This window comes from Drosophila obscura, unplaced genomic scaffold (assembly GCF_018151105.1).
Source record: "Drosophila obscura isolate BZ-5 IFL unplaced genomic scaffold, ASM1815110v1 contig_109, whole genome shotgun sequence".
Taxonomy (NCBI): Eukaryota; Metazoa; Arthropoda; class Insecta; order Diptera; family Drosophilidae; genus Drosophila; species Drosophila obscura.
The window spans coordinates 854,129-867,905 of NW_024542690.1; the positions used below are offsets into that span (position 1 = coordinate 854,129).

General features: G+C 37.5%; 3 protein-coding genes across 6 annotated transcripts; 1 reads left to right on the forward strand and 2 right to left on the reverse strand.

Annotated features, from left to right (window-relative positions):
- Window positions 1-273: 273 nt before the first annotated feature.
- Window positions 274-11,658, reverse strand: LOC111081485 (rabankyrin-5). The gene is made up of 7 exons (XM_041595402.1): window positions 11,548-11,658; window positions 10,589-11,331; window positions 3,140-3,274; window positions 2,990-3,084; window positions 2,060-2,925; window positions 572-1,994; window positions 274-501 (listed from the first exon to the last, which is right to left on the reverse strand). Exons 1-7 carry the CDS (start codon window positions 11,549-11,551, stop codon window positions 363-365), a joined length of 3,405 nt encoding a protein of 1,134 aa, XP_041451336.1. The 5' UTR covers window positions 11,552-11,658; the 3' UTR covers window positions 274-362.
- On the forward strand, window positions 6,755-9,445 carry LOC111068869. 3 transcript variants are annotated; one of them, XM_041595411.1, is made up of 4 exons: window positions 6,755-6,945; window positions 7,241-7,373; window positions 8,722-8,966; window positions 9,036-9,445. In XM_041595411.1, the coding sequence occupies exons 2-4, from the start codon at window positions 7,289-7,291 to the stop codon at window positions 9,258-9,260; spliced, it is 555 nt and encodes a 184-aa protein (XP_041451345.1). In that variant the 5' UTR covers window positions 6,755-6,945; window positions 7,241-7,288; the 3' UTR covers window positions 9,261-9,445. The 3 variants fall into 3 exon arrangements, with proteins under 3 accessions (XP_041451345.1, XP_041451350.1, XP_041451346.1); XM_041595416.1 differs by lacking the exon at window positions 7,241-7,373 and having other exon boundaries at window positions 6,757-6,945; window positions 8,776-8,966; XM_041595412.1 differs by lacking the exon at window positions 7,241-7,373 and having other exon boundaries at window positions 6,757-6,945; window positions 9,036-9,444.
- Window positions 11,659-12,624: 966 nt separating the features above from the next.
- LOC111068856 (cytochrome b-c1 complex subunit 6, mitochondrial) lies at window positions 12,625-13,335 on the reverse strand. Of its 2 annotated transcripts, XM_022358612.2 has the most exons (3): window positions 13,227-13,335; window positions 12,955-13,046; window positions 12,625-12,887 (listed from the first exon to the last, which is right to left on the reverse strand). In XM_022358612.2, the coding sequence occupies exons 2-3, from the start codon at window positions 13,036-13,038 to the stop codon at window positions 12,714-12,716; spliced, it is 258 nt and encodes an 85-aa protein (XP_022214304.1). In that variant the 5' UTR covers window positions 13,039-13,046; window positions 13,227-13,335; the 3' UTR covers window positions 12,625-12,713. The 2 variants fall into 2 exon arrangements, with proteins under 2 accessions (XP_022214304.1, XP_022214305.1); XM_022358613.2 differs by lacking the exon at window positions 13,227-13,335 and having other exon boundaries at window positions 12,955-13,064.
- Between the last annotated feature and the right edge of the window lie 442 nt (window positions 13,336-13,777).

The following is a 13,777-nucleotide window of genomic DNA, read 5'->3' on the forward strand; positions in this document are numbered from 1 at the left end:
TGGGCGACGACGATGGATAAGTACGGCTTGTAGAAAATTGCAACGGACAAATTCGAGATCTTCTTGTGGACCCTCTCGTCAGTTACGTAAGTTTGGACTTGCATTAAAGTTTTGAACTAATATAGGGCACCATCCTGGCTACGTATTCTACGAACACCGAAGCATCGATATCACGCAAGATAGTAAAGGTTGTACGGCAAAAAAAATGTATAAAGTCTAAAATGTGAGGCACTCCGAAATCTGCAAAGCCCTAAATTTAAATAAATGTTATTGTACAACTTTTTATTTAGACATCTTAACAAATGGCAGCCACATACACATTGAATATTATTTTTCTTGTTTACGAATGTATACTTAAATAACTACAAAAATCCTCCATTTCCACATTGCAGTACATTAAAACAAACGCTGCACACCCTGACTGGCTTATTTATTCCGAATTTAATAATAGGCACATCGTTGCTGGAACACTTGGAACACAAGACACGTCCGCAATGGCGACTTAATTAAATATCGAACGAGAAAAAATATTTAAATATTTTGGCAGTCAATTTAGTTTTAAAATACTTACCAATGGTGTTTTCGCATCGTAATAGAAAATTTTGTGGTACATTCTTGGCACAAGTCGGACTCTGCCCACGGTGACTCCTGCGGTAGTTGGTCCAACAACTTATGGAGAAGTTGATCTGTGGCTAGTTTGAAATTAAAAATATTAATTCCTTCCCTATTTTCAGTGCCCAAACATGCCCCAGCCTTTACAAGCACTTTGCAAAGAGGCGCCTGGCCACGCATGAAGGAGAGCAGTAACGGCGTATTACCATCCATGTCAGGAGTATTTATGGGATACTTTGGCATACACTCAAAAAACAGCTCACAAATGGCCGCGGCAGTATTGTCCTCCACCACACGGCACAGTTCATGCATAGGATTGCGCCCCTTCAAATTTGTTGCCTCAGCATTTACCCTAGACTCTGTCAAAAGTTCCCGCACAATTGAAAGTTGACCACCACGCACAGCCAGATGCAAGGCATTGTTACCTTCGGCATCAGGTGCATCGTAGTCTGCACTGTTTTGGATCAGCGCAGATACGGCCGAAATATTTCCCCGCTCAATTGCAATGTGCAGCGGTATTTTTTGAACAGCATCCCGCTCATTAATACGGGCACCAGCTAAAAGTAAATTCCGAGTGATCATTTCGTTTTCGGACGCAGCTGCCAGATGCAAGGGTGTAGATTGGTTGGCATCGTGCACACGTGAATTGACGTCTACTTGTATAGCTAGCAAAAACAGAACGCTTTCTAAATCATCTTTCATGATTGCTAAATGCAAAAAGTTGCGACCACGCTGATCCATTTGCTCCGCCGCAGTAGGAAGTCGTTCTAATATCCGCTGTGCGGCTTTATGGTTGCGTATGGCCAAGGCAGATGCGAAAGGTGTGTTTCCAGACATATCACGTAACTTTAGATCTATACCAGGGTGACAAAGAAGAATTGTTATTATCTCTTCGTGTTGGTTTTCAATGGATATGTGAAGGGGCGTTTTTTTCTCGGAATCCAGTACGTTCACATTAGCTCCATGATCAATTAGAGTCTGAAGTACTTTGGTGAGACCCCATTGGCAACAGAGATGCAATGGGGATGCTTTTTCTCGAACCTCGTCTCCACCTTCCCCATTCGGCCCTGGCTGACGGGCAGAGTCCAGGTCACACTGGCTACGAATAAGGAATACAGCAATAGACTCTTTGTTCTCATCTATTGCGCGATGTAGGAGCGTCTGCTGGCATCCCTCAGGACCTTCGCTCCAACAGTCCGTATCAACGCCATGACGCACAAGTACCTGTGCCACTTCCTCAAATTCCAATTCCAAAGCGGTCCACAATGGTGCATCCCCTTTTCCATTGGCGGCATTGAGTGCTACTCCCCGAGCGCATAGCGCGTCCACGACTTTTGGGAGGTCTTTCTTAATGGACAGCTGCAACGTAGAATCCTTTTTACCTAGTAATGTCATAAAATATATAATTAAAATAAGTAACAAGACCCTTTGAATGTTTTCTTTTTACCTGTCACCGCGTTTATATCTGCACCGTTCTCTATTAAAAATAATGCCGTATCGCTATCGCTGTTGAGTATTGCTTGATGCAAAAGGGTAAAGTCGTCTCTATTTCTTGCGTTAACATCCGCGCCTCCTTTTATAAGAATGGAGACCAGATGAGTTCTATTCAGAGATAGGCATAGACCCAGCGGCGAATCGCCATTTATATCCTTGCAGTTGAAATCAGGAACTTCAGTTGCATTGATTTCCACTTGAGAAAACGCTTCTATTGCACGAATGGCATTAGCTTCGACTGCCATATGTAGAGCTGATTTCATTCCGTTTTCATTTGATTGCAAATTGCACGATGCACCGTTTGTGAGCAATTTTGTTACTAGGTTGGACATATTCTTTGTCGCTGCAATGTGTAAAGCAGAGAGTCCACTAAAGTTTATATGGTCAAGACTAGCAAAGTCTGCCAAAAATATGGCGGCGCCTTCGAAACGTTGTCCAGCATTAGCGAGCATCTGAAGCAGACTGTCTCCAGTTGCCGATTTTATAGGGTTAGGTCGAGCGCCCATTTTGAGCAGTTTCTGAGCCAACTTGAAATCTGCGTCCTCTAACGTTAAGCATAGTTCAAGAGCGCACTTTTCATCGAAAGTGCACATGTTGATATCAATATTAGGCACTTCAAGTAGTTGATTTAGCATTATGATATTTTGGCTTTCGATCGCAACGTGCAAAGGTGTTTCGCCCCGAACATTTTGAACATTAACGTTAGCTTGGCGCTGTAAAATGTTTTTCCCTAGTTCATTTATTTGTTCAAATGTCTCGTGCTCAGTCTGACTCTCAACGTAACTGCATATGATATGAAGCGCAGTATCTGACGAGGGTCTGAAAAACGGAAGTTTTTCACACTTATTTAGTTATTGCATGTGATTAGAGCTGAGTTTTTTACCTGGATAGAAGATCTAAAAGGCAGTTTTGGTCCAAAAGAAATTTCGCCGAAAAAACATCGCCTTTTTTTAAAGCATCAATTAATAGAGTGGATCCCTGTTGAAACGGTTATTTAGTCAAAGGAAATCTTTATATTTGATTTGGTGCTTACCTTGGCATCATACGCATTAATATTGGCTCTTCCGTTTTTCACAAGGGTTTGAGCTATCTGGAAATTTTTTGCCGATAGGGCCATTTGAAGCGGCAGTTGACCATGTTCAGACAAACTGTTTACCAACTCTGGTAGCTAGAAAATTGGAAATACGACACAAATTAGGAAATTAACATCCAAGTAAGCATGTTCTTATCTATGTTAATAACATTTTGGTCACTTTCATGATATGTACAAATATAGATTAATTAGGCACGGTAGTCTCAGAGCGTTTGTGTACGCAGAAACCAGGCACAAAGCCACACCAGAAAAAGCATTGCGCACCGTCATCCATATTTTTAAACGAGAGGGGACGATGTGACATTGCCTCAGTGACCGCGACTCTACTTTTATACCAGTACTCAGTCTGTGCCGTTGGTGCAGTTTTATTTTATCTACATTTACAGTGTCTCCTGCGCCAAAGGTCCGACACTAAACGGGGCAGAGTGTGTGAGCGAGAGCAAGAATAAGTAGCGCTGCAGCACTGGAAGGGGGTAGCATCGTCAAATAATGTTCTTCATTCTGTCTATAATAATGATCGGATCTGATCCAGATTCGGTATTCTGGTAGATATGGTCATTCTCTACGATAATAGGTTTTTCGTTTTCTCGTATCTTCAAATTTGTGGATGCCACAGATTTTCGTCCTTTGTGGGGGCGAAATAACAATTATAAAACCCTATTTTTTTCTTCAAATGCCTCTTCGTTTAAATGTTGTGCGTCCGAGTTTTACGTGAACGCACTCATTTACTCAAACTCTTCCGGCGTATCATTTAGTTTCACTCAATTCATTTTGAGAATTTTCGATTCGAATGTCGTTTTTTTTACATATGAAAACAAGCATGCAGATGTTTATATACATATGTAAAAACATACATATGCATGTACATATATTGTTCATACCCTGCAGTACCAGAAGTGAGCGATGACAAATGTCAACTACGCGTCATTCAGGATTATTTCTCTGCCGCTGCTACAGACGAGTAGAATATGACGTCGACGTCGCGATCGACGCGTCGGTCAGACCAAACTCTTTTTATACCCGTACTCAAAAAAGAGTTAAGGGGTATATTAGATTTGTGGTAAAAGTGGATGAGTGTAACGCAGAGAAGGAAAATTTTCCGACTCCATAAAGCAGGGGTCGGCACACAGACTCATACATTTTTTTGGTGCGTTTGTGTGCGAAAACAACAGACACGAAGTCAAATACGTTACTTATTTCTCTGCCGCTGCGAAAGCCGAAGAATTGTGCAAAGGGCACACGAATGCTTTTCTCTGCTGGTACGTCATCAGGCAGAATAACGAAACCACACGAAGTCTTTACGCTGTACGTGTGCCGACTGCGCTGCCCGAAATTTTTTCCTATGCACAGTGCATACGACGCTGCCGACCTATGCCATAAAGTATATATATTCTTGATCAGCATCAATAGCCGAGTCGATATAGCCATGTCTGTCTTTCCGTCTGTCCGTCTGTCTGTCTGTTTGTCTGTCTGTCTGTCTGTCTGTCTGTCTGACTGTCCGTCTTGTTGAGCGCCTAGATCTCAGAGACTATAAGAGATAGGGCAACCAAATTTGGTTTCCACACTCATGTGATATCACACTGCTACAAGTGTATTTCAAAATTTCGCCCCGCCCCCTTCCGTCCACACAAAGGACGAAAATCTGTGGCTGGCACATTTTTAAAGATACGATAAAACTAAAAACGCAGTATCGTAGAAAATGCCCATATCTACCAGATTGCCAAATCTGAACTAGATCGGATCGAATTATAGCCAGAATGAAGAAATTAATTTTCTGTTGCTTCCCCTGCCCCCTCCTGACATCAACCAAGCAACTCATTTTCCTTCTCGCTCGCACACTCTGCCGCGTTCAGTGCGCGAGCAACCCCTAGCGGAGGAGATGTAGAATCTAAATGGAATATGTACAATCTACATGTTAGATGTAGAATATACATTGTATAGGTAGATGTAGATAGCAGATGTAGCAAAAAAATGTAAAATGTAAAATTTTTTATTTTTTTTTATAAAATTGTAAATAATCATAAGCTCAAAAATGTATATGCTGACTGAGTACGGGTATAAGTAGAGTCGCGTCCCCAGAAGCGACTCACACGTTCCTTCTCGTTTTTCTTTGTTTCTTTCTGTTACGACTCGTGCCGTAACAGAATTAGGTTTTGCCGTCGGCGTCGACAACGTTGTTATAATTGTGCGGTGAAAAGTGAGACGCAGGTTTTGTTTATTTTGGGCAAAATTATTATCAGGTAAGTGCAGTGTTTCATTTAATTAAAAATAGTCTATTGTGCGTTGTAAAAAATGAAGAAAATGTGATATTGCGAAATTAAATGCGTTTTGGACGAAATTTTTCATTTCCAACGAAAAAAAAAAAAAAAACCCGAGTGGTTCTTGCAAAGCTTGAGTCGAACAGGTACATATCTTGGCGAGTCTTTTGTTTTTGGCGCAAATGCACTGCTGATCTACTGAGAGCATTGTTAACAAATTGAAAAATATTTTAATTAACTCATCTTAGTTTAAAGGCGATTCAGTTGAATGACCACGACGACCTTACGAACATGAGCAAATCAAAAAAACTAAAAAGGTTCTGTGGAAAAAAGAACACACAGCACAAAAATGTGAATATGTATACATTTTTATAAGAAAACAATAAATAAAAGAAATTTAATATTTTAAAACAGAATTTACCCATGCCTTTTTCATCAAAATATCAAAATTTGTACTTAAATACATCACTTATTAGGGCCTTACTTTTTAAGGGAAATTCATCGCTTATTAAGGCCTTACTTTTCAAGGGAAATTCATCGCTTATTAAGGCCTTACTTTTCAAGGGAAATTCATCGCTTATTAAGGCCTTACTTTTTAAGGGAAATTCATCGCTTATTAAGGCCTTACTTTCGGCTAATTCTCGCTTACTATGTCATCGATTATGCTCCTAGGACATCCCTGTGTTAAAGTAAACAGCCCATCGTATGGCAGGTCATCGCTTATGTCATCGAGCTGCATGACGTTGCCATCGATGTGTGATGTCTTAAACATCGCTTACCCGTACTGCAGGGTAATTACTCGAAAGCCATCCATGTATAAATAAAAAAAAGGTGAAGTGTTTTGCATCGATTCATTTACATATATACATATTTACTTACATATGTATGTATGTAACTATTTATTCATGTACGCATAAAACTTAAACTAAAGATGGGCGGAAGAGCCATGCTTTTGAAGTACTGACCAACATGGTTATCAATCGAGAGCACGAGCACGCACGAGTTGAAACTGCCCATATTGTACATATTTATTTATTTTATTTTATTTATTTATATAATTGTAGACTAAGATAAATACGAAGGTATAGAGCGAAGAGGCCTTCAAGCTTTCATTTAGAAATTATGTATAATACAGAATTGAGGAATGTTGCGCGAATGACATTTATCGATAGCATACTGGTCTCGGTCTCGCAGCACGAATTTAGTTTTTCAGGCGCTGAGTTTACCCCAGGGCCCTGACCATCTCTAGTTCAACATGTCGATCGATATATCTAAGTATGTATGTGCGTACATATGTAGAAAATTTCATAGCTGTTTCAATTCTATTAAGCAGAGCGGCGGCTAGTAGTAGGTTACTTACAAGTGACCAGTGCCTCGCAGTCTTTGCCACTTGCTCACAGTGATGCGTGTGTTTGTTTGCAGAAAACAAGTCTGTTCTGCGTAGAATAAACCGTGCATGAATACATACATACATATGTATGTTTTTGGGTAAGGTATTTATTTTTAATTATTTTTTAGTTACTTAAACATGTACCGGAAGTGAAATATGTATAAATGTATGTAAAAATGTATGGAAATCATAGCAGCACTGAGCTAATTCATGCATACATACATACCCGTACCATGTATGTGTGTACGAGTCTCAGGGCCACTTTCGCCCATTACCGGCGAACTGGTCTCTGACTGAATGTGAATGAGCAGTACATACATACATATATACATGCATACATACTAACATAGAAATATGCAGTAAATTTTTTAACTTTCGATTTCTAAAATCTAGTTAAATTATAACCCGCGAGAGCATTGGCAGAAACATTGAAATACAATCATGGCATGCAGCCCTCAAGCAGGAGCAGGTAGCAGAGGCTACATATTGAACGGAGTATTTTCATTTTTTGTTGCAGTAACGCTGGGTTTGTATTGTTTTTGGAAAAATAATTAATTTAAGTTCCTCTCTATGTTTAAAGGTTTCAAAGTAATATTTCCAGAGGGTATTCCGATGTTTCTTGGAACGAGAAATATCATATTGTACATACATATTGACCAGTACCAACAGCTAAGTCGAATCCATATCCGTCAGTTTTTTTCTACTCAAAATTGTCCCTTAGTTTTAAAGCCAAATACTATCCCAATACATTTCACAGGCTCCTCACTTTGCTGCAGTCAATAAAAGAGTAGGATTGCCTTATCATAATGGTATACATATTTACATAAATATGTAGCTGGCTGTGTCGGTCAAAAATTACCGATCATATTTCTTACCCATTGATAGCTAACAATTGCAATCTAAAACATAAATGTACATAATCTAAATACATACATTTGTAAATATGTTCCTTGCGTTGTTATGGCGAACAAGTGTTGTCACTATGTCAACGGATGTTCGACATTATCATTATGTCGCAATGAACCTAGACATATCGTATTTTGCATTCTTCAGGAGGGTATAAATATACATACATACATACATAGACAGAAAAATCTTTCAGTCCACAATGTCGTGTAGAAAAAAAACTACTTGTAAGCGAATGTGTGGTTCCTTTTCTAAAGAACGAGAGTTTGCGCGGGATACTCTGTCCCATGTAGATATATTCTTGGAAGCAGAGGTTAGCACTCCCGATTATCACTACCCAGATAAATAATTCAATTTAATTTCAAGATAAATTAAGTTCTCAAGTTAAGTTGAAGATACTTATAAATATTTTTCTCGCTGGTGGGAGTATTTAAGAGGAATCATTGATATCGAAGCGTTGGAGTTTATTTAATTATGGACGAGGTTAGTTTTGCAAGCATTAACCTTGCTTATAGTAAACTGCACAGGTTGCTATGACCAAACCCTCTTATAATATTTTATATTTGTCGTGGAAATAACGAATGTGTGTGTGCACAAAACTTATTTGGATTGAGTTTCGAAGGTCGTTAGATTTTAAAAGTGAATTCATTTTTTATCAAGTGATGGTGAGAACGAAAATTTTTCTCTGTTGATACGATTGTACAGTATGATGAACTCAGAAACACGATACGGCTAGATCGACTCAATATGTTTTCGTTACTGAGTGGAAAAAGGTTCTTAGTACTGATAAATAAAGCGAATGCATAGTAATTAAGAAGTACGAGCATGTGATAGTCTTGTTAAGATTAATATGCTAAAAAATAAAAATAAAATAAACTTCTTGTGTTGCTGCAATAGGAAACCCAGGAAATTTATACATATTTTAATGCTACTTTAAAATGAATGCCGAATTTTTTTTTCACTTTCAGGAAAAGGTTCATTAGCTGATATATTACAATGTTATAAGTGCTCCGTAACTATAGAAAAGTATGTCGTGGAGAACCGAACAATTACGACCCCACTGTGCTCGAAATTTGAGGAGAACGATGGTTACATGACGCCCTGCCCATATTCAACAATGTGTTTGAAAACAATTTCTATTTTACACTTACAAAATGGTCAAAAGCAAGAAGCTGTGACAAGAGGATGTGCCCAACAAAAGAATACCACTCAGGTTTGATCTATCATTGACAAGATTGTATTTGATTGAATATTTGATGTTGATTGTCTGTTCTTTTCTCAGATATTCCGCAATAAACAATGGGAACAAGAGCACCTGGTTCAGGAAGTGTACGATGAGGGGTGCACAGAAGTAAAAGACAATCACTTGGCGGGATCAGCAAAAATAAATTGTTACTGCCGCGGAGAACTGTGCAATTCATCAAGTCTACCTAGCATTGACCCAAATATTATGATCCTTATTGTTTTACTTCAAACCTTGTGGCTCATGCTTTCTCCGAGTACCTAATCCTGCTGACTGAAATAATATCTATACGGGAAAGCTTCTTTTTCATTAGATTTAAGTGCTTTATTGTGATAAATTATTAAATGTGCAAATTTAACCTACGAGTAAATGTCGCATAGCTCGTGAAAAGTACTCATTAAAATTTGTTAAATAAAATACTGTACAACAACGGATGCTACCACATGGTTCAACATTATTATTATTATCAGCTGCAACAGAGCTGTAACATGAGTGATGGAGTTATTGCAACTGTGGTCTCAGGCTCTCCAGGGATATTATATGTTGTTTAATGCTATAATTCTCCTTATATTAATGGTAGTATACAGCAATCACCAATCCTAACAATCTCAATCAGAAAACTCATTTCCAAAAATTATTAGCTACAAATAAAAGGAAATGAAACTGCTGACATAACGCCCCAATTGACTGCCGAATGTTCCAAAAACATTTATAGTACCTAAATCATTTGATTTATACCTTTTGGTTTGAAGAATTTTTCGAGTTTTGAGAAATGTCAATAGTAGCTGGGAGCTACATCAGGAAAGGAAAAAATAATTTCAAATAACATTATTCAGTTTAGTCATTATTGCCATTGACAAATGATCGTGTGTATTGATTTTCGATTGACAAAAATCATTTTGTTTTTTATCAACACAAACATTTTTTTTTTCATGGTTGCTAAAATTTTATTGGAATGTGGCCGAAATGAATATAAGATAACAAATAAGAGTCCAAATGAAATCCAACATCTTGACTGCCAAATAAGGAGGCGATTTTGGTACCCAAGTTAACGAGACTTTATGACGGCAGGTGAGACGAAGAGACGAAGAAAGTTAGAACTGTAATTAATTTCACGCACTAAGCGCAGATGACAGTTTCCGTTCGAACTAATAGAACTCTGTAGTTCTTATACATATATATATATAAATCTATATTATCTTATATACATATATAAAATCTTTCCAATTGTTTACTTTAAAATATATTTCTTTTCTTTTTCTAGCAGGTTGGTATGCATGTGTTTTGTTTGGTTGGTTTGGTAATGAGAAGGAATAGAAGTAGTTTTTATAGAAATTCAGTAAAATGAACATTCAAATCGTTGATTCGGTGAATTTTTCTTTAAATATGTATAATTTGTTCTTATAGTAAAGCGTGCTTAGATTGAACAGACCACCAACTTTCATTAATAAAATTTAAGTCTTTTTTGTGAAAAATGTATAATCAGAATTTATGTATATATGTACATATATATGTATGTTTGTATATAGCAGCCAACTGAAGGAATGATCAGTACGAGCTGGAGGGCACGAAAAAAGTTTAAATTAACTTACTGCGTCATCATTCTCCACAAGGCACAGGAACACGACGTCTTCCCTCAGGAGTCTCACTGCAGCGTGTAGTGGATGTTTCGTTTTATTCTTAAGCATTTTAAACAGTAATGGGCCAGACATATGTTCAAAGTCTTGGGCTGTTAGGTCATCCCAGTGGGTGGATATAATGCCGGAACAATATTCTAGGAGCGTAGACGCTGCCACTTCTTCGGCCACACAATAAAATCGTACGCACGATCTCACTCCAACCGAAGCTACTAGTGCTCGCTCACACAAGCCTAAAAGGGCAGGTAGCCCAAATCGATGCGCAGCTTTAAGTAGATCTAACGCCAATCGGTCGTGCTGTAAATCAATTAAATCGGTGTAAATCCAACGCAACAGAGCCATAACAACATCCTCCTCTAGATCGCTCCAGTCGAGCTCTTGAGTACTGCCCAACACATCGTCGCGCCATTTCTCAGATCGTGCATGGAGGACAAACTTATGTGCTGGAACTGTTTTCGTGTTTGTTCGGATGCTAACATCTGAATATGTCGGACGCCCATACAATGAAGCGACTGTCAATGCTAGTCTGGAGACAAAACTACTGAGTTCTCCAGAGAGCTCTGCATCCGCTGATGAGGCAACAATTTCGTTAAACTTTCGCTCTAGTTCCGCATAACTACGCTGCAACTTTGTATATTCTTCCTTTAATAACGCCAAGTGGTTTTCCAGTTTTTGAACGGAAGCTGCGTCGTTGCAACCTGTAAATATGAATATTCATGAATATAAACATAAATCCTGAACAACAAAAATTACCACATAGAACAGATCTCTTACGAAAACTGACAAAGTACAAGCTAAGCTGCATGCACACATACATTTGTATGTAAAACAAAAAAAATAAAACAATTGATAGTACGTAAATAAGGGCAAACACCGAAAACTTAAGACAATCTCTACCTATTTGCGAAACATACCCATTATAAATAAAATTGTTCTCTTCCAAATTAATAGTAAAGTTTATTTTATGAAAACCCTGTGCAATTAATATGAGGCGTAGACGGCTGTTTTTGTTATCGCTGCAAAAGCAGCTGTGCTCGACTCACAGTTGAACTAGTTCTTTGAAACTAGATATTTTCATTAACAACATTTGTGAATACCCATTATTTTTTAGTTCAACCATAAAACCCACTTTTTTATTTTATGTATTTAAATTTATAAATTATTTACACATTAAACTAATAATTAATAAACTTATATTTATATATATAATGAAACTGGAGCGACGATCCCAACAATTAGCTAAATTCACAATTCTGCCGATTCCTGAAGATGACAAAGACGAAATGTAAATTAATTAAATCAATAGATTATATTATTTCTTAAACTTGAAAGTTTCCAAAAAACAATAATCTAATTTGTTTCCTGTACTATTTGGATTGCCAAGTCTATGAGATACAGTCGGTTTGATGCCATACAAACCTTGGACTTTTTTAACTTACCATAACAAATACAATCACGATATATTCCCATGAAAGGGGGATGGATCGGTGCAATGAGGATCAGAGAACATAGGAGACCAAGGTATAAGAGGTAATTTTTCAAAAGATCGAGGAAAGACATCATATTCCTTTAATTAGGATCCGTTGCTTTAGTGGCCTTTAAAAAAAAAGGATGCGGTATAAAGTCGAACGCAAATCGAGTGACTAAATGCAACACTTCGAAATGTACACGGTTTTGTCCAGGGGCAATGCGGGCTGATAACGATCCCAATCATCGAGAATATTTGAGCACATTCTTTAATTTTCTGACAACCGTCATCAGTTCCAAGATAGGCAAATATCAACCGGAGATATAAAAGTCTATGCCATCAAACTAGGAACCGAAGGACATGACGAAACATGTCCCAACTCAGCCACTTAAAAATTCATGTGTAGTGTAGTGATTCTATGCAGATGCTGATCAAAAAGGGGTCGGAAATATCCACGTATATACATTAGTGAGGTAGAAAAAGGTAGAGTACTTTAAGTAAGAATGTAAAGCGCAAAAAAAAAAACGAATTCACAAGCATCGTTTATTAAACTACTGATTTGTTAACAAATATTTTCAAAGAATAAGCTTATCTTGCTGTATTCATGTTAAATTACTTCAGTTTTGAGAACAGACTGTGTGCAACGCAGTGATCCAGTTCAGCAACATAGTCAAATAACTCTTCCATGCACGTCTCCGTGGTCTTGGATCGCCCGTTAACACGATCATTGCACTCCTGGTATTTATTGTACAAGGACTCGATATGACCCTTTGATTGGCATTTTTCCTGATGTGATGTGTAACAAAAACCATATATGTAATCGCATTTTCAGTGCAAGATTTATTATTCTTACCCTCAATGCTGCTTGGGGATCAACCAACTCCTCTTCATCGTCGGCCTTAACCACAGGCATCGAAAACAAACTTCTAAAGGCCATATTTGTAGCTGCAATTGTTGAAAATGTCTATAAATTTAATTGTATTTTTTTTCCTATATGTACATAAGAGACACATAAACATGATTTTAAGAAACTTAAATTAAAACGAGAAATGTAATGGAGCACACAATAGTATGGTCAATGAATTTTAAATCCAATTATAATATCCACAAAACATTAATATAAACCTTTTTCAGAAATTGGCTGTGATGCAACACGACGGACTATGATGTCTGGGATAGCGAGGCTGCCATACAATTTATTTTACAAAGCAACGCTGTGCCTCTTATATCGTTTTATTAAAAATGACAATGGTATTCCTGCATATATTTTTACATTCACTTGTATGAAATTGCAAACACAACTCAACTACTTTTTTAGGTTTGCGTTCGTTAGTTTTAATGCGTTTTTTTTTAGCGACATCGGGATCAGTAGTATAAACCAAATTATGCACACCGTAACACGATTTGTTGTTAATTTTGTTTGGATAGTGTGAGTTTAGGCCAGTAGATGACCTTCTACAAAATTTCAGAAAATATATTCGTGTGTACATCTTTTGATGATATTTGTATTGAAATCAAAAAACGAAATAGATAAATAACATAATCGGTCAGAATTTAAATTTAAATTAATTTTGAACAATTTTTATAATTGATTTTATTCAGTTTTTATTCCTGGTCTCACAATTTTCTAGTTCAGTGTAGTGCCGTGAAGGGTATATTTGTGACTAACATACATC